This window comes from Coptis chinensis, chromosome 7 (assembly GCF_015680905.1).
Source record: "Coptis chinensis isolate HL-2020 chromosome 7, ASM1568090v1, whole genome shotgun sequence".
NCBI classification, from domain to species: domain Eukaryota; kingdom Viridiplantae; phylum Streptophyta; class Magnoliopsida; order Ranunculales; family Ranunculaceae; genus Coptis; species Coptis chinensis.
In genome coordinates, this window is record NC_141462.1 from 21029355 (window position 1) to 21049717 (window position 20363).

A 20363-nucleotide genomic window follows, 5' to 3' on the forward strand; every position below is an offset into this window, starting at 1 on the left:
TATGGGTATATTTGATTTCTTTATTGACAATGTTTTCCTATAATCATCTACAAACTATGCTATGGGTGCTTCACTTTTTTTCTTCTTTGTTTATCTTTATGATATATATTTTGGTGGTGTTTGAGTTGTTCTTTAACACAAGATTGATTTGGACAGATGGCTAGAATTTCATGGCACTTCATTGCAAGCATAGCCATATAAAATGAAAAAAATATCATTTCATGCTAAATATAAGATGTCTTTATGAGTTTTCATATTTGAAATGCTGTTATTTTTTTTCAATGGTGGTATGTGACCTTAGTCGTTAGCTCAAGAATAAACCTTTTATTCATTAATTTTATCTTATCGTGAGTATGTATCTCTTTTCTTTTCACTTCAATTTTTCTAATTATTCAATTTGGTTGTTGTTGTTGTTGTTGTTGTTGTTGTTGTTAGATAAGCTACTTTAGGAGAAAACTTGAGTATCGCATTTCTCTTCTTTTATTTGCCTTCAGTCGGGTCATCAAGTGTTCAGATATATATAAACAAACATTGCATTTAGTGGGTTGCTAGCTTTTTGATCTTCTTAATTGTAAATGAGCTTGATTGGGGGAATTAGTTTAGTCTTGTGACATTGGAGTTATTTGATTTTATCATTTCAAGATTTATAATCGGTTCTAACAAGAAATATATTTTCCCAAATATACAAGTGGTGGTGTTCATTGTTTCGTCAATTACCTAGTTTTTTTCTTTTTCATTTATTTTTGGTGTATGAAGCCTGACGGGGAAGCATTTATGTATTTTGGCTACAATTTGTTGTACTTAAGTTGGTATGATGGCATTGTTATTGTTAGTAATGGTACATACATTTAATGTATTTTGGCTACAATTTGTCGTACATATATAGGCTGGTGTGATGGCATTGTTATTGTTAGTAATGGTACAAATAATGGTGTGGACTAATTTATGCTGAAGTATTCACAGGGAGCCAACTGTAGGGAGATAGTGGTGTATCGGTTTAGGGCATACATAATGTAGCTAGCAGTAGAAATAGCACTAGAAGTGCGAGATTGCCTAGCTTCGTACCCCAATAGGAACGACCAGACTCAACCCAAACATCGTCCTTCTCCTCCCAAACATGGACCGTACTCTCATATTCTCTAACACATCTCAACATGTTATTGCTTTAAAATCTATGATCTTTTCTTTGTTATGTTATTGGTTGTCGCCGAAATAATTTTCAACTATCTTCTGCTGCTGCAGGTAAATTTTATACTTCTCCAGGAGTCAAGAGTCAGGTATATCATTGACACCTATTCTCTGGTTTGTGTTTCAGTTTCTTCTTTACTACTCCAGTATTGTTTTTAGCATATGGCTTCCATGTATTTTTAGTTTAGGTCTGGTTTCTGATTTGTTTAGGAACAACTTGATACGTGCTACCAGTTCAGATCGTATGAACCGAAAGCAATTTGGATGAACTGAAAGCCATGTTTATGACAGGTACAATTCATAAATTCCTATTCCTATACTTGCACTCTAAGCCACAAAATAACATAATCTCTTTTATAAAAGCTGATGAACATTTAGTAATCCTTAAGGTTTACATGCTCACTTTCTGGATCAGTTTTTGTACTTAAGGTTATCTATATGTTTGTACTATACTTAAGGTATTAGTATTGTAAAACCCGTTAAACAGGACCCTATCCACACCGAGATTTAACTGGAAAGTATAGACACTTATACTTCTGTCATATATTTAATTCTTAGAGAATATCTTTAATCAAGAAGTGGTTAGAATAGGTTACTGGAGAAGCTCCAAGATAACCAGGTCAGTCTTAATGAAATTACAAATGTTTGTCGTATATTATAGATGTTACGATGTTTAAATTTTTAATCTGCTTTGTTGCAAAACTCTACAGGAAGTTAATTTAAAATTTTACATTGTTATATGTATATCTAACATAACTATTTTGGAGCATACTCCATGAGTTATATGCATTCTACCCTCCTTTCATTCTCGGATGCAAACGTTCTCGCTATAAATAAAATCCAGGATGGTAAGTTAGGTTAAAACTCTTAGTTTAATACTTTAACCCTCCCTTATCTCGATTGAGCTTATAACACACATTGGGTGGTCAAAGAAAGAGAAATGAACCTCACTCTTAAGTCCCAAACAAATGAAAGGATGAGTACAATACCACAAGTGGAATTTGGATTTGTATTATTTAGACATGGACTTAACCATAGAAATCGTAGAGTGCGTAGGCCTTCTGACCTCAAGGAGATTATGCTTATTGGGTTTTGAGGTACTTCTCATGAAATCGAGTTAACAAATTATTTGCTCCGCAATAGTCTAGCACTTTTGTGAAAATGACCATCATCTATGAGCATAAACACTACGATTATGATCATGGCTTTTATGATCCAGATGACATGGGAGTATTATCAAAAAAACAGATGGAAGAATGGGTAGCAGAAGATGCTAATCAAAAGAAGAGAATGGTAAAGCAAGTCCATTCAAAGCTTGGGAACGTACTAAGCCCTGGTTTGCAATTACAGTTTGTGTAGTTCGGATTTACCTGTTTATGTGCTTTTTTTTTAAGCTTACAAATATTCATTAGTTTTGGATATGCTGAACTTATTTGTTTATGTGGCCTGTGAGAGTCTCTTCACTTGCTGTGAAACAAATATTTATTTGGTTTTGATTATGAACCATACCATATTTCATATTGTTGTATTGAGTTTTGCCTGTTAAAACAGATGTATATCGGGTCATAATTATTTAGTTTGTTTCGTATCATGATTTGTGAGGCAATTTTCATCTATCACTGTTGTATCCTGTTTTGCCTATTTATTTGAAAACAATTTGAAATTTGGAAGTTCATCTGTCAGGGCTATGGCTGAGTTTTCTAAATCTGCTTCTTGAATTGCTCCAAGATAAATGAAGCAAGCATTTATGCATTACTGAGTCAGGAAACCAGATTCGAGATCAAATGTGCAGCTATGAGGATGATCATGCCATTGGAATCCTTGAGTCAATGCAGAATCAATTCAATATAAAAGCTCGCCTATTGACGTAATCACGTTCCAATTGAATATTTTGTCGAAATATTCAACTGTAAAGTAATCTTTAGTTTACACAAAATGCCAAAACGTTCTTTCCATTATCTTCCTAACTAGCACTCTCTTCCCACATCTATACTGCGACACTTCTTAACTGGATGTTTCTTCCAATCTTTTTTACTTTGTTCACTAAATGAAATGGAATTTCTAAGTCCCTAAATTAATCACAAACTGGATTGAAATCAGATAAAATCCCTGATGATAGTTACACTGTTCTTAGGCTGCTTACGAGCCACAGGCGCTGATACTGATACCGGTGGATCATTTTATCAGTTCCTTGGCTTGGCTCAGCTGTTTGGAGTGACAAAATAAATAATTTTAGAACAAGGAAAATACTTCATTCTCATTGAAGTTGGTTCCTATTATATGTACTAGATTGATGCACATTACATAGAAGGATAATATCGTCAATTTCTACTAAAAAAACAGAGGTAAAATAGTCAAAACAAAACCAAGAGATTTAGAGATACATAAAAAAAAAAAAGTTCTCACTGTTGTGGGACTATAGATGAGGGTCGCGAATTTTGAAGTAGTTTAGATATACAACTTTTACATGCATTGCAGGACATCTAAAGTACGGAGTTGGAGCTTGGAGGCATTGAACTAAAGAAAACTACTGCCTTTGATTTAGTTTCTTTTAATTCACTTTCATCTTGAGTAGTTGATTTTTTCAAAATAAACAAGTGCTGAAGGATGTGTTGCACACGATGGTAATTTGTGGTAGGTGTGAGTGTGATGCCAAATAATATTTTAATTTATGCAAGACTAAATAGGTTAATTAATGTTGTATCTTATTCACCTTAGTTATAATATTACAGAAAAGTGAAAAAGAAAAATGTAATAAGTACACATTTGCTCCTATGCAGCCTAAGATTTGTCAACTATGAATTCTATTAATCAGTTGTATGTTCTAATCCAAGTATTTTGTAAGGTTACGTAAAGTTATGAGATTAAAGACAAATTTGTGTGGTCTTGACTCCTTTCGAAATGTTTTTTCCTTGGATTTACTTTATTATTATATTTATCTTGCTTAGTTGCTATTTTCCCTACTATTTTTAAGTTTTCTTTATTTATATGTAAAAAAAACACCTATATGGATTTGACCACTTAATATCAATAGTTTTATTTTGTTGGGGATTAATTTTTTTTTTTTTTTTTTTTTTTTTTTAAAGTTTATGTGATGGTTTTAGTGGATCATATTAGACTATTGAAATGACTCATCACATGTCATTTCAATGTATTTTTATAAGTTTTTGATGATCCTAAATAGTTAAAATCATACATAACTACAATATTATAATTTGATAACTAATATAAGCATTTGTGAATTTGATTTTTATTGCTATTTTTTGCAGAGACACTGCAGGAGGATCTACGTACACATTTGGCTATTATAGATCACCTTGATTAATCAACGGAAAATCAGAAGCTTAATGCAAAACACTCACGAGACGGAAAAATTGGATCAATCCCAAAGCACCCACGGGACAGGAAAACAGAAGCCTAATGCAAAAGAATTGAATCAATCTCAAAGCACCCACCAAATGGGAAATCAGAAGCTTGAATAATACTTACAATGTCTAAGGTTCGAGCTTATTGTATCCGACCAACCAAGAAGGCCCAATGTAACAAAATATCAAGTCTTTTTCATACACATTGTCCATTTGAAGTTTTGGAGTAAGCTAAACCACTAATGCATTTGTTTTCTCATGATTTTACTATGTTTCTTGAAGAACATTATTGTTTGAATTGTACACCCATGAGGTGCTACTTATAACACAAATTTCAATTGTATCATGACTTTCTTCTAATGGCGAATATCTCTTATGAAAAATATAAAGATGGAATTTCAAACGGGATCGTTACCAAAAGTCCGACATAGATAGTCTTACTCAGAGAATAAATAATCCAAACTCACTCACTCTCTTTCTAAAAAGTCTGAAACCCCGATTATGACAATAAGCAGGATTAATGCACCATAAGTATGCAAAAATTGTAAATGCACACTACCGTGTGTAGCAGTGCAACTCAATCTTGAACGATGAAAGACTTCTAATTTATATTTTAAAATAATATTATTAAATGGTACCGGTTCGTAGGACGGGTTCGAAAACTAGTATAGTTTATATTTCAGTAAACAATTCTTTCTTAGAAAGTAAGTTCTTTAAATTTACTAAATTTGTTGATTACATTTTTAAGTAACACAAGATACATATAGTTCATTTGGATTTGGTTTCCCATTATGTTTTGAAATCCCCAAAGTTACCATATTAACTTGATTTTGAAATATCAAAGATTATCTGGAAACTATATTTGGTTGAGATGTAATTGGTAGAGCAAATATAAAGAAAGTGATGATGAAAATAATCGTTGTAAATATCTTGTATATCCACCAAAATGCAGCAAAATACATTGTCTTAATTTGTAATATTTCGTGTGAAATGTGTAACACATGCAAAATTTATCATAATTAATTTCTTCTTTTAATCTAAGAAAATTGATCTTTATTATGGAAACATTGTAAGCTAGACTATCAGGCTGAGTTTCAGTCCAAATCGTTTCCTATAAATTGAGATATCATCAGTCAGGGTGTTCTATATCGACCAAATGGCTAAGTTTTTCATTCCTGGATTTTCAGTTCTTATATTTTCACTAAGCATTATATTTAATTGTGTCTTTGCTGATGATAGACAGGTAAAACTAATTTACATTTTTTTTCTATTTTCTATTAACGATTTATAGGTACATTTCAGTGATGTCATTATATAAGACGCCACTATTTGCATAAGAGAATTTGTTAGAAAATTAAATGATTATGGTGATTAGACAGGTTTATATTGCTTATATGGGATCACTCCCTAAGAATGATTATTCGCCTTTAGCGCACCAGCAGAGCATTTTGCAGGAAGTTGTTGAAAACAGGTACTGGTAGTACTCAACATATAACAACTAGCATCTGTGTCGATTTATGACTATTTGGACGGTGTTGAAGATTTATGCCTAGGTTCTGAAATTTTTGTTACTATGTTTCGTTTTGTAGCTCGCCCTCAGAGTTGATAACTCGTAGCTACAAAAGGAGTTTTAATGGGTTTGCGGCCAAACTTACTGAAAAAGAGAGCCAAAAGCTAGCAAGTTAGTAGCTAGGCAATCAGTACTTCTTTAATACAATGGAAATAGTATGTTGTTTGATGCCACATAATAATTTTGTACCCTGCACATACAGGCATGGAAGGAGTTGTATCTGTCTTTCCAAGTAGAATATACAAGCTTCACACAACAAGATCTTGGGATTTCATGGGAGTAAGGGAGAATGTGAAGAGAGTTCCAAGAGTAGAAAGTGATGTGATTGTGGGCGTCATTGACAGTGGAATCTGGCCTGAAGCAGAGAGCTTTGCTGGGGAAGGTTTCGGTCCTCCCCCTAAGAGATGGAAAGGCGATTGCGATGGAGGCAAAAACTTTACGTGCAACAAGTAATATATTTTTATTACTTAACCAATTCGTGCAACTTGCTAACATAAGAAATAGCTTTTTTTTCGAAAATATATAATTTTTAGTAACATAAGAAATATCATAATGTGCACTTCTTTCTTCATTTTTCTTTATCTTTTGTTTTGCATCCTTCTTTATTTTTTATTTTGCTTCCTTCCTATGCTCTAAAGCTGTTGTAACCAAAGTCTTAATGTCTGTAGCAAGCTTATTGGGGCTCGATTTTACAAATGGGAAGACTCGGACTTGGCCCTTTCGGCAAGTGACACACAAGGACATGGTACGCATACTGCATCGACAGCAGCTGGAAACCAAGTTAATAACGTGAGCTTTTTAGGTTTGGCTCAAGGCAATGCAAGAGGAGCAGTTCCCTCGGCAAGGATTGCAGTTTACAAAGTCTGTTGGGAAGAAGGATGTAATTCAGAAGATATTTTGTCTGCTTTTGATGATGCCATTAGTGATGGTGTTGACATACTCTCAGTCTCGTTAGGAGCCGAGGTTGTTGATGAGTATGCAGTAGACCCCATTGCCATTGGTGCTTTCCATGCCATGCAGAATGGTATTCTCACCTCACAGTCAGCTGGAAATAATGGTCCTGAACAAGGAACACTTGCGAGTGTTGCTCCCTGGATACTAACTGTGGCGGCTAGCAACACTGATAGAAAAATCATAGACAAAGTTGTCCTAGGAGACAACACCACTTTTGTGGTGAGAATGATTCCATCTCTTTATTATGTTCGATCTTTTTTTGTTTTGGTTTTTTTGTTGTACTTTGTCCACCGTTTTAATTGCAACTCATATAAATCCCTTTGTTATGGTTACAGGGAAGGGCTATAAATCCTTTTGTTATGAAAAAAAAATTGCCTTTGGTTGAACAAGATACGGCTGCTAAAGATGGAAATATTGTCTTCTACCAAAGTTCCGACCAAGGATCAGACGCCCTATCCTACGGTGCAGATGGGATAATAGTGCAAGATGACGACCAATCCAAAGAATATTGTGTGAACTATCCCCTACCCGCATCTCTTTTAACAACTATTGATGCAAAAAGAGTTGAATCCTACATGACCAGCACCAAGTAAGCATTCAGCCTAATTACTGAAATCGCAATCACCATTTTATTTTTGTCTTGCCAGAAATTCTGCTACTGTTTTTGAACTTTTAGTTGGACCAGTTCTGACATTTTAGTTAAAACAGAAATCCTGTGGCAACTATCTCAAAGAGTGAGGCTGTGAAAGATGCAAACGCTCCTACGGTTGTTTCATTCTCTTCTCGTGGACCTAACACTATAACTAGAGACATCCTCAAAGTGTGTGCTTTTGTTGTTGCCTTAAGTTTTTCTTGCTTCAATCCATTGTGTTAATTCTATGGTCTTTATTGTGCTAAGTATACATATTTGCCTCAATTTCGGATGTTTTGCAGCCAGACATAACAGCCCCAGGAACGAATATATTAGCAGCATGGTCGCCAGTAGCTCCACCAACAGTATCTAGTGATGCAAGGTCTGTGAAGTACAACATGATGTCTGGGACATCTATGTCATGTCCCCATGTCACTGGTGCTGCTGCTTATGTAAAGACTTTCCACCCCGATTGGTCGCCTTCAGCAATCAAATCCGCTCTTATGACTACTGGTAAAATCATTTCACGATAGATCCAGTGTTTACCTAAATGTATACTTGACTACTAACAAATTTTATATTTTGATGTGCACAGCTTTCAACCTAAATGCTACAAGAAACCCAGATGCTGAGTTCAGTTACGGCGCTGGCCATATTGATCCTGTAAAGGCTGTAAATCCTGGCTTAGTGTATGATGCTCTTGAAGGCGAATACATAAAATTTCTTTGCAGCATAGGGTATACTTCAGACAAGGTAAAACTTGTAGCAGGTAATGACACTGGCTGTCCAAAGAATTTCAGAGGTTCAGTGAAGGATCTGAACTACCCTTCCATCATATCTCTGGTTGCCAAGGCCAACTTTTCCAGGACAGTTACTAATGTTGGTGTGGCGAATTCTACTTATAAAGCAACAGTCACCTCTCCTTCCAACTTAAAAATTTCTGTTGAACCCAACGTTCTTGCCTTCAAAACCCTAAATGAGAAGCAGTCTTTTGTTTTGACGGTTTCCACAACGTCAAAAGATAATCAAATTAAGTCGGCATCACTGGTTTGGTCTGATGGTGTTCACACAGTAAGAAGTCCAATAGTTGTCTCCCTACAACCCATTGCAAGCAGAGTGATTTCTTAATTTGTAGATATGAAAAGTTCTTCGTTATGAAAATGTCTCTTTTTGTGCTAGTAGTTAGTCCAAATTGTTAGATTACTTTCTAATTAAGCATGTTACGAATTTACTTTTTGCATATATATTCTTTACATACGCCGTGATCGTATTAGATTATAAAAAAAAACAGATTAAAATAATACCTATGTATATGTGACTCATAAATCTAAAGTGTGTGCACGATGAACTCATTCGTTATCAATGCACTTATTTCATGCTTGGAGGTTTGTGGTTCTTTGTTATTCACTTATTTGAGTAGGGAATAAGTACCCAAGACGCTCGTCAGGTCACAGACTGTAGGGGGTGCCTAGCATCGTTTTGATGTTAGAAGACGTTATTCCATACAAGGAAACCCACTGTTCTAAAAGGTTTACATAATTTTAGTGATGAAGTCCCTGAAGCACTTCCAAACTAAAAGAAGCAATACACTAATACAGTACTCTCTCTGTGGCCACTACCATGGCTTGAAGCCGATTTGAGATAACTGGTGGTCGACGCACACAAGGTAGGAATGCAGAAGTAAGCGGAACCCCATCGAATTATGTTGGTACCTCTCAACAAAAACAGGGCCCTACTTGGCTAATTCTGACACTTTGCACTGCCTCGTCGCAAAATGGGAACCACCTGGTACTGAAAGTTGCGAAACTGAATACAGATGGCAGCTTGAACAAACACAGAGCAGGGTATGGCAGCTTGAATGCATCACCATAGGGTTGAACTCCTTTACAAATCATCACGCTTTTATATCTTGTCATGCTTGGCGGTTTCTAATTCTGTGTTTTTCAGAATCAGGAATAAGTGTACCCAAGACGGAATTCGGCGCCTCAGCCGGTTTTGAATACTCCACACACAGAAATACAACAATACTATAACATCTCTGTAATGAATGTAATCAGCTATTTTGCTTAGAAAGTTTTTTTTTTTTTTTGAAATGGTTATGGGGTTAAGGCAGACCCCCACCTGTGTTTATTGAACGTTAAACCTTACAAAGCCTCCCTAAGAGTTAGATCATTAGGGAAGCACACAAAGCCTTACAAAATCAAAATGCAACACGCAACAAACTTGACAAAGATGAGATTACTCACTAGCTAGACATATCACAATGGGTCCTCGATCAAGAATGAAGTGATAGCAAGCAATGCTATCTCATTCTCTTACTTTTTGGCCATTAATTGCTTCACTATCTTTGGATGATCCTTCCCTAAAGATGAGTCTCGCTTTCTCATAGTCACGAAGAAACCCTCGCAAGCACAACACACATAAGTGAGTCCTAGAGTGTCATCCCAAAATTCTTTGGTGTAGTCTCAAGATTCCTCATCTTTTTGTTTTTAACTATTGACTTTACCTTTTTCATCATTGCAAGAGTGGGCTCTACTTCTCCCGAAGAACGCTCTTGTATTCTTTTGCTTCTTTTTGGATTCGCAACACTCCATTCGTTTTGATCCTTAGACTGGGTTGTATACCCTGATGTACTCTTAGGAACATGATCTACAAATAATTCGTGTTCGGATTCAAGGAGGTCATCTTCTAATTCTCCTTCGCTCACATTAGCTAACTCTAAAGTGTTCATCTCTTGAGTCCCAACTGCCAAGAAATTTGTAGGGTCTTTCTCATATGATACTACCCTACCAGTTGAGTCTCCTCTGTTAGAAGCACCCATACTAACAGTTAGGCCACCTCTAGATGATGTTCCACCTTTAGTAGCAGAGCCACCTCTAAAACTTCCTCTTGCAGAAGTGCCACCTCTTACATCATTGTGATGTTGATGTTATGATTGATTTATGCGGTGTACTTAATTCCTCTGTTCTTCTTGCTCAATCATTTGGAAGGATTTACATTCGCCACAATTGGCTTACTAGGTTGCTCTATAGTTTGGAGATATATAAATTACATCGAGTCTTGAGTTGTAGTGTTATTTTCCACCACATTAATGACTTGACTACGCCGGTTGGTACATTCATTGTTTGCTCTTTTCTATTTTGTCACCGGTCTCTTTCACTACCCATACAGTTTTAGTGTTTGATGTACAAACCCGCTTTGTGCCCAAATTTTTTTGCAAGTTTGAGCAGCAACGAGGAATCCATGGATATTCAAGGTTTATGTCCATCTCATTTTCATTTATCTTGATCCTAACTAATTTCTTGTACTCATGATCAACTGGAACCTCAACACAAAACTTTGCAAAGTTAAGCCTTTGCCTTAGCTTAGTGGCACGTCCATACACATAGGGTTTCCTATTAGACTTGCTACATAGTCTAGTCCATCATCATCCGTCCATAGTTGTTTGGGTAGGTTCATCGGTTTTACCCAAACCGGCAAAGTGTTTTGATAGAAGATTTCTCGAAGCTTCCACCTCCGGTGTCCATGCCGAATGACAAAAGCTTCCCGATTGATATAGATGGGTCCGCTTCTAAGATTTGCCTCATGTCTTCCACTAAACTAAACTTGAAGTAAAATAAATCTTTGTCGATTAGAGATGGAGTACCCACCTTTGAGTTTCAGTTTTTGCGCGAAATCTCGCGACTAGTGGGTAAAGGCGACCTCCTTCCGAAGAAGAACCCCCCACGTAGTTGCTCCACTCATTTATACCCTTGTTGATAAGCTCGGATGGGATTGTTGCAACACCGTCAACTATGTTGACATTCACCTTCTTTAGTGCGGAGAGTTGTCGAGCGACTTCGCTTTAAAGAGAGAGCTCCATGAAGAATTAGCAACAATAGTACTAACTTGAAATGAAGGAGAGGCCAAGTTAGCATTTTGAGGACTAACATTACAAGCAACAATTAGAGATGTTCTTTGGTAAGTGGGGGAAATCATTGACCCGAAGCTAGTGGGTTTTCCATAGTGGTAAGAGTATAGATCAATTCTTAGAGAGAGATCTTCAAAAAGAGCTGGCGGAGATGTAGAAGTTGTGTCAATGGTGGTCAAGCTTGGGAAGTTTGCCTAAAAAGGGAGCTTTTTTTGTAGGAACTCTTATAGCCTATGATAAAAGATTACTAGAAATGGAAAGGGTATAAGGTTTCTCTCACTAGAACTAGAGAGGCCCACACCATGTTGCGGCCTCCCCACCCTAACTACCCGAATGCGAAAAGTTCAAGCAACAGTTAGAGATGTTGCTTAGAAAGTTACTACACAGGAAACCATTTTTTTTTGGGTCTTTTGCATTTTGGTCCTACTATTAATAGCGAATTTAGGATTTGGTCTACAATTAATCGTTTATTACACTTTGGTCCAAAATTACTGTTAAAGTGTGTTGACCGTGAATTGAACCGAATGGCCCACACCTATTCCGTCCATATATTTTTTAAAATGGCCATAATACCCTGCACATGTCGTACACGTGACTTATTTAGGGACCAAACTGCAAATATTGCTATTAAAAGTGGAACCAATTACTAAAAACTACACATTACATCATCTCATTCATTCAATCCAATGGTTTTAGATAATTAACATTTTTTGTCTTGAATACCGCTCCACCACCACCTCCACCCTCCATAACAATCTGAATCGCCACCACCACCACTATCTAACAACAATTGACATCATTAACACAATCAACTACTCAATTTTTTTTTGATTTCAAGTTAAGACAAGAGTTGTTAAAATTTTTGTCTCATTTATTAGAGTTTAAGTTAAAATTTCAAATACCCAATCTTATTTTTTTAAAATTCAAAATTAATTTTTGTAGTCTTATAGTGTTTTAAGTGCAATAGGACAAATGATTTTTATCTTTGTATAAAGTTGAGAAAGCTAGATGACGGTGATGAATGAGGTGATAATTGGGTAGTGGAGGAGAAGGTGGTAGTGGTTATGGTGGTAAGATATGAAGAATATAAAATGTAAGTTTGAGACTCGGTTAGTTGAGATACACATAGTGTAAGATGAGCCGTTAATTAAAATCAAATGATTAAATGATGGCTAATGATTTTAAAGGTAAGTATGGTATTATAAAATTTTAGATGGATTGACGAGACCAAAATGCAATAAACGATTAATTATGGACCAAACCCTAATATCACTATTATCACTAAGACCAAACTGTAAAATACCAGTTAAGTGATGAACGTTGATTAGTTTCACATGCAATATACGTGTTAGGGTAATTTGGGTATTAAAAAAGTATAGACGGACCGACCAAATTGCAATAAACGATTAATTGTGGACCAAACTCTAAATTCGCTATTAATAATAGGACCAAAATGCAAAAGACCCATTTTTTTTTTTTTTTTTTTGGGCTATACAAGTGTTCCGCAATATTTTCAATTGAAATTCATTTAGATCTCTTATTGGATCCTAAGAATGCCATGAAAATAAAAGAGGCACTCTTATGCATTCCCAGTGACTGCAACTGGGTCGAACCCGTCAAAATAACCAGTTGCCAACCAAAGTACGAATGTGGAAGAAGTGAAGAACATATACGGAAAGGACAGAGCCCTACAACAAGTTCTAACAATATATATGTTGCCTCAGTCACAAATGGGAACGAGTGGACTTGGAGCTGTAAAAACCAATCAGTGGCAGATGATAGCTTGAACAAATAGACCTGCAAGCTTATAATTGAGTACATTCCTAAGTGTTCTGTAGCGAACAAAATGGTGTTTGGTCTGATTGTATTCACATGGTACGAAGTCCAATAGTTGTCTACCTTCAAAGCAGTGCTGCCAAAGTGATTTGTTAATCTTAATTAGCACACTTGATTGATTTGCAAATATGTAAAAGGAGCTTCTTCAGTATAGAATCATTCTTCTTGTGATAGTAGTTCAACCAAAAGGTGCATCTCTACGTAATAAATTATAGTACAAAGCGAAAAGACTACATCCTTCTTTCTCTATCTGAGGTTCTGAACTCTTTCCGTTTCTTTGAGTTTATATGGATTTGAAATTGAAACAATCACCTTACTAGATTCTATTTATTAACAAATTAACTTATAGGCTCAACACCTAAATCACCTCGCACAGGAGGCCTATGCTTTAAAATTGATCATCCCCAATCTAAGCACATGATCTTTTCTTGCACTAAGATGATACTACAAGTTTGCCTACCAAGAACAAAGAACTATGATAGATCTGTTAGAGCTCTTCAGCCCCTTCAATGATTCAAATAGACGAATAGTTCACACGACAATGAATCTCTAAATTTATTCCCTCCCAAAAATCTAACTAGAGCAAACAGGAGTTGAAAATTTGGGAGTGTGGGTATATCAGCCTACTTACTCAGTTACTCCCATGTGAGACTCACATCGTTTGCCGTTTATGGATGTTCCCGTGACTTTGTTTCTATGAGCACAAGTAATTTTGACTTACAAAGGAGTGTGCATTTTACTATATAAGAAGAACATGATCGTGAAAATACATGAACGCGTATGCACATCACAAAGCCAAAAACTTTTATCCTTGAAACGAAAAACACAGGTTAGAATCACTATCTCAAGAAAAAAACAGTTGTTATCAGGACACCGGAATCCTCTGTAAGTCAAAAAATAAAGAGCAAATGCAACTATTAGTAGGGCATGTAAAAAAAAAAAAAAACAGTAAAAGCAAAGCTAGTAACGCGTTCACGCAGAATTGTGTTAAAGGCCCACAGGGAAATTGAGACAAAAAGATAGGCAAGACGATACCGTTAATCCTTGTAAGAACTGTTAATAAATAATCTTGGAATGGTTCACAAACAACGTCAATCCTTCTATCTATATAAATGTAGATACAGTTTATATACACTCAGTCCTCGTAAATCAGTTCTGAGCAGCAGTAACATACCGAAGAAGACCATACACCCATTTAAGAACCCTGCTAAGCCTGCACCACAACCTTGCAGTCATCTTCTTGGGCCCCAAATGCATCCTACCGGTACCCCTGACATTTAGTAAGAAAAATAGTACTAAAATCCTTGTAACGTGACACAAGCAATCATAATACAGATGTAACTACATCATTGTAAATGGATGTTAAGCAAAACTCAGATAGAAGAATGCTACGGGGATGTCTTAAAGGAGATCTCACAATATTCAGCAGGATTTTTGCCCAAGACGTAAATGAGGTAGTCCTCAAGTATGGAGATAATTAGCAGCCATCATGAGCTCAAGAGTCAATTCAGGTTCAATATGGAACTCGGTCTCCTTTCCGCTGGCAAAGGAGAATATCCCAGTGTTAGACTATAAAATAAATATTGAAAATTTTCAAGTTAACCTGAAGAAAAATCAATGATCAAATAAAAGTTCTGACATGTACCGGTACACCACAATCACTTTCATTTGTAGCTTATATCATTTTTTCAAAAATAGGTTATGAAAGGAACTCATTCTATCAATCAACAGGTCACTAGTATAAAAAACCGATGGTGAATTTTGTAGTATGCTGCTCCATTTCCCTAAATTAAAAGGTTATAAGTGTAGGATCAGACGATCAGTCAAAGCATTCTATAATAAGGTTCCGAGGGAAAAAAGGATTTGTTATTTATGAATATTAAACTATTAAAGTTATCAAGAGAGACACATAAAGACATGTAGTAAGGGCTAGAAGACTATAAACACTTGAGAGTCTGAAGCCTGTAAGTTTCTTTTCCTATTTCAATGCTGGTGCATCACTTTGCAGTGTCCATGGATGATCAAAGTCATCAATCATCACCTTAGACAAAATCCTTACGCAATAGATCATCTCCCTTGAAACAAAGCAAGCATGTAAAGATGCAAGAAATTTAGAATATTGCGCTCTTGGTTACTTTATTCAACATCAATTCTATTTGATGGTTGCTGAGCCTATAAGTTCCGATACCAAACAAGTGAATCCGTTGATGTCTTGGTGCTAAGTGCTACCATCAACGTCTTGCTTTTAATATGCATTTTTCCTTATTATTGTCAGCCAACAGAATTCTTCATTCTTGAGCCAAGACAAAACTTGATCCACTGCAATCTGACACTTAGCCAGTTCTGAAAAGAGAAATCCCAAACACATTGAACTTGATCCACTGTTTGGTTCCACTTAATTTTAAAGCTGCAGAATATTTATTCTAATCTTTAGTATATCACAAAAAAACAACAACAACAACAACAACAACAACAACAACAACAACAAAGAACAAAAACAAAAGATAACCAGATAAGGTTGTATTTCAATGTGCAAGGGGGATGGAAACTAAGGCGCAAGGCAATATACAATAGGATTCAATCTTATGGACACAGGTGGATCAAGGATTTTCCATCAGGAGAGGAATGCTATATACTAAGTTAAACCAGCAACAAAAACAGAAACACAATCGATTTCTCAATGTACGACCGACTTTCTTTTTATGGAAAAATTGCTGCAGCTACCATTTTCACAATCTTAATTCTTAAGTTACAAGACTCACCAAAGAAACGGAACAAAAACTATTAACAATCAATTACTTCTAACCTATATACATTTCACCATGACCCTAAATCCCTAATAAGGGTTGAATTAAAATATAATATGCAAAACATCAAAAAAAATTGTTCCCTAATTAATCTATTGACATAAAAAAAATCAAAAAAAAATGGAAAAGATTAGTACCTGGTGAATTGCAAAGACCAGTAGAAATACTGACAAATCTTTTCAAGTATAGTTGTACTGATTTCTGGAAACCTTACTACTCCATGTTGTGTTTCAGAAAAACTACCTGTACAATAAAGAATATAACTTTAGTTTCAAATTTAATGAATAGAAAATAAAATATATAGAAAAGGAGAGGGGGGGTAACCTGGAGAAGTGAGCATGTTACGAATGGTTTGAGAAACCATTGCGGCTTTTTTATCGATTACGAATTCGAAACCTTCTGCACTGATCAGCTTCACTGTTTCTTCCTTATTCATCTTTGTTTTAGTTCGTATCTCGAGGATTTCTAGGTTGGGTCTTTTTTTTTTTCTTCTGTTAATTTTTATTTGCAGTGGTAGAAGAACTAGAGAAGACCTCGAAGTCTACGCGTGCCTGTAGTTTTCAATACTGGATTGAAATCAGGCCCAATGTCAGTTTGAGTGGGCCGTGTTTTTTTATTGGATCCATGGGCTTTTTCGAAGGGCCGCGGTATTGACACCCTCATAAATGAGACTAGCACTCATTTAACCAATTCAAAGGTACTAGCACCCCTCTATTAAATACACAAAAAACACTAACGACAAGCACCTGCCGTGGGATCGCACAATTCACGGCATCGGGTTGCCGCGAGATCCCATATCTCACGGAAAGTGGTTGCCGTGGGTCATTTTTTTTAATAGCCACCGTAAAAAAAGTTAGTTGCCACGAAATGATTTTGTTTATTAAAATGGAGTCTTTGCTTGTCTTAATTATCAAAACTCTTCTTCATTAATTTGATCACAAAATTTTCTTATATCATATGAAAATATTTGCCGCGAGATAGCAAAATTATGGCTCGATTGTACATTTTTTTTTTTGTAATGGTTTTGGTGTTGTTCTTGGAGTGTATAAAAAAACTTTAAAGAAAAAAATGAGGTATTCATATGTCATATGTGTTCAATACGCAAAATTTGAAGTAAAAAAAAAACAAAAAACACAAAAAAATATACTGCGGCAACTGCCTGCTGTGGGATATAGGATCTCGCGGCAACCCGATATCGTGGATTGTGTGATATCGCGGCAATTACCTACCGTGGGATATGAGATCTCGCGGCAACTGCCTGTCGTAGAATTATGGGCATGTGGGGGGTAAAAAGACATATAAGAAATAACCATTATTGTTTTACTTTTTGTGAAAGGGGTACTAATCCTATTTATGGGGGTGCCAATACCGCGCCCCTTTTCGAAACCAACGGGTCAGGCGTTGATAAAATCGATGCTTCTATTGGCCCATTAATGGGAAGAAATAACAAGAAAGTGGTCTAGAGGACCAATTCCGGGGTAAAATCACCGTCAATCACACTTGTTTTTCGAAATCACTCATAAACCCAATTTTCGGGTGAAAATAACCTTAAGGACAAATAACTCGAATTTGAAATTAATATCTTTTTATTTTACTCTTTCTGTCGTTTTGGCATACCTCAAATATGTATGAACAGTGTTTGTTCATGTAGAGGTTTGGTGTTCTAGGGTGAACGACTTGATGTTCTGTTTGATAATAAATTGCTACACTCTTCTTGGGACAAGAGTTGCCTACGTATCAAGTTTTTCTAGGGGTAAACTTAAATCAAGCCTTACGTAGTTCATCTCTCTCTACTTATAGATGTTTGAGCTGACTTTCCTTATTTGCTCCAGGCCGTTATCAAATGTAGATCCATCTTTTGTGCTATCTTGATGATTCGTCATTACTCTGATGTTACAAAGTAAATGTTTCCTTGATTGTTGCGTTGACTGAGCTCCAAGACTGCGCTAAATTATTTGCTTCTATATATGGCTGTAACTGATGCTAGGGACGACCTGGGTTTGGGTCATTGGTACGTTCTGATGGATTAGTACGAGCTAGTGAAGAACGACCTGGTGTGTGGACACGTGTGATGTAGTGATATGAAATGTAGAATGTAAGGTACTTACACAGCCCCCTTTGTTTTATTTATTGGTTGGACAGTTGTGGTGTGCAAGTAAAAGTTAAAACAAAGCTTTTTAACACGTGTCTGTCAGCTGGGTTTTTTTGTATTTTGGAAAAATATGATGGAACATTTGGATCTGACCCATGGTCCCAAAATCGCGGTGGTTTGTGTGCGAGTTATGATTGTGTTTTTAGGAATACGAAATGTTTGTCTCTTTCCGAGGTTTGTGTAGTTGAAGGGTTTATGGTCTGGCGGTGGCTTCTCATTTCTCATTCTATCTAGACGAGTCAAGAAAAAGCAGAGTGAAAAAAAGAAAAACTTTTCCAACCTTTCGTCTTCAGGTGCATTTTCTTGATTCTAAAAAAGTTAGATATTTTGTTTATTTTTGCACTCGTAATGTCTGTTACCAGTGATAGCTTGAGTGGGGAAGTTGAATTGGACCAATGGAGAAAGAGAGAACTTTAAGTGAAGAAGATGTTGAAGTTAGGGTGCATAGTGGAGTTAGGGCTTCATCGTCTTCTTTAGTGGAAACGATGGTTGAGGAGGCGGGGCCTAGGTCAGTTTATGCTGGTCTGAGGGAGGAGTTTGGTTGGATAGAGTCCAACCTGGCCATGTACAACCTGGTTGGAGAGAGGAATGTGTTCAACAGTGATTACGTTCCTCAGGATGGGGGAGTGGTGGTTTGTTATGGGTAGTTGAAGGCTGGGATGAGGTTGGCATTTTTCTGTCTTATTATTGAGGTTTTGAATTTTTATGGAAAAGCCCCTTGTCAGTTTGTAGGAAATAGTTGGAGGGTTTTCCATGTATTAGACTTGTTGAATGAGAGGGGCTACAACATCTATTTAGCAGATATGTTAAAGCATTTCTCTATGAAGAGGTCGTCTACAATGAATTTTAGTTTGCAGGTCGTAAAGGGGAAGTCTGCTATGATTGTGGGGGTGAGTAAGGAGGATTGGGGCATAGGCTGTTATTGGTTGTTGGTAATTGTAGTCCTCCTGGTTGGGAGTTGGTGAATTGAACTATAAAATGGGATGGTAGGTCGTTAATTTGATGTGGGTCATTCTTAGGTTGTAGGTTGTTTGTTTTGGTTATAATTTGATATAATGACGTGCTGATAGCTTTGTATTGTTTTTGCAGAGATCGTAATTCGAGGTCGTACGTCTGCGAAGGCAATTGAGCAGTTTGCGAGGCTGTCTTGGGAAGAGAAAGCATCCTTGCTGGGGGAGGTTGTGCACTACTTCAAGAGACAAGGTGGTAGGAAGATTAACAAGAAGAAAGTTAAGCAGAATAAGAGGGCTCGTAAGCTTGTTTTTGACATCTCTAATTCTAGCTCGAACCTTGGGATGGAGAGAGACAACCAAGGAGTAAGAATGGCTGGAGGAGCTGCTGATAGCCGTTCTGCTCCTAGACGTTCGGAGGGAGGTGATGGTGACCGAGCTGGTCATGTTAGTGGAAGTGCTGGTGATGCTCCTGCTTTGTTCATGAGGCCTCAGCTGAAGAGGCGCTCTGAAGTGGTTGAGGCTGAGGGGGCGAAGAGGTCCCGGACTGAGTCTGAGGAATGACCTAGTGCTGGAGAAGGTCATACTTTTTCAGGTCAGGCTCCTCTAAAGAGGATGAATTTGGAGGAGCTTGCTGTTGATGTGGGGGTTACTGATGCCCGGGGCAAGAAGAAGACTAGTGAAACTGAGCCAGCTGCCCGAAAGTGCAAGGGGTCGGGGAGTGCGGCCCCAAGTGATAAGAGTGGTGATAACGTCCTGGATAGGCTTGTCACCTATGAGGACCCTGCAAGTCGGCTAAGGAAGTTTGTGAAGAATGGGGACTGTAGTTTTAAGTCCTCATTAGTTGCTAGAGGGCTGCTGGAGAGCATTGCCCTGGACGGAGATAAGCACAAGCTGGAGAATAGGAAGGACTTGGGAGTGAACCTGAAAGATATGGATTGCTCCATGTGCTTTGTAAGTGTCTTTCCGATTTGAGCTTTGTTTTGTTCTTTGATTTTAC

General features: G+C 36.8%; 2 protein-coding genes across 3 annotated transcripts; one reads left to right on the top strand and one right to left on the bottom strand.

The window, feature by feature from the left end:
* Positions 1–5917: 5917 nt before the first annotated feature.
* On the top strand, positions 5918–8933 carry LOC147486563 (subtilisin-like protease SBT4.9). Its single transcript, XM_086573771.1, has 8 exons — positions 5918–6024; positions 6143–6234; positions 6326–6572; positions 6792–7296; positions 7413–7666; positions 7786–7897; positions 8011–8221; positions 8304–8933. The coding sequence occupies exons 1-8, from the start codon at positions 5918–5920 to the stop codon at positions 8834–8836; spliced, it is 2061 nt and encodes a 686-aa protein (XP_086429897.1). The 3' UTR covers positions 8837–8933.
* A 5553-nt stretch (positions 8934–14486) lies between these two features.
* Positions 14487–16792, bottom strand: LOC147486564 (BTB/POZ domain-containing protein). 2 transcript variants are annotated; one of them, XR_015202121.1, is made up of 4 exons: positions 16586–16792; positions 16399–16504; positions 14872–15861; positions 14487–14724 (listed from the first exon to the last, which is right to left on the bottom strand). XR_015202121.1 is itself a non-coding variant. In XM_086572677.1 (4 exons), exons 1-3 carry the CDS (start codon positions 16695–16697, stop codon positions 14916–14918), a joined length of 297 nt encoding a protein of 98 aa, XP_086428803.1. In that variant the 5' UTR covers positions 16698–16790; the 3' UTR covers positions 14487–14724; positions 14872–14915. The 2 variants fall into 2 exon arrangements, 1 of the variants encoding a protein (XP_086428803.1); XM_086572677.1 differs by having other exon boundaries at positions 14872–14994; positions 16586–16790.
* Positions 16793–20363: the final 3571 nt, after the last annotated feature.

Bases quoted from the DNA above. Each gene is read 5' to 3' on its own strand.
- LOC147486563 (XM_086573771.1), top strand. From the start codon at position 5,918: ATGGTGATTAGACAGGTTTATATTGCTTATATGGGATCACTCCCTAAG. The intron at 7,297-7,412 runs GTGAGAATGATT...TTATGGTTACAG, and splicing joins GAGACAACACCACTTTTGTG to GGAAGGGCTATAAATCCTTT. The intron at 7,898-8,010 runs GTGTGTGCTTTT...GATGTTTTGCAG, and splicing joins TAACTAGAGACATCCTCAAA to CCAGACATAACAGCCCCAGG.
- LOC147486564 (XM_086572677.1), bottom strand. From the start codon at position 16,697: ATGAATAAGGAAGAAACAGTGAAGCTGATCAGTGCAGAAGGTTTCGAA. The intron at 16,505-16,585 runs GTTACCCCCCCT...TTTATTGTACAG, and splicing joins TAACATGCTCACTTCTCCAG to GTAGTTTTTCTGAAACACAA. The intron at 14,995-16,398 runs GTACTAATCTTT...CTCCTTTGCCAG, and splicing joins TGGTCTTTGCAATTCACCAG to CGGAAAGGAGACCGAGTTCC.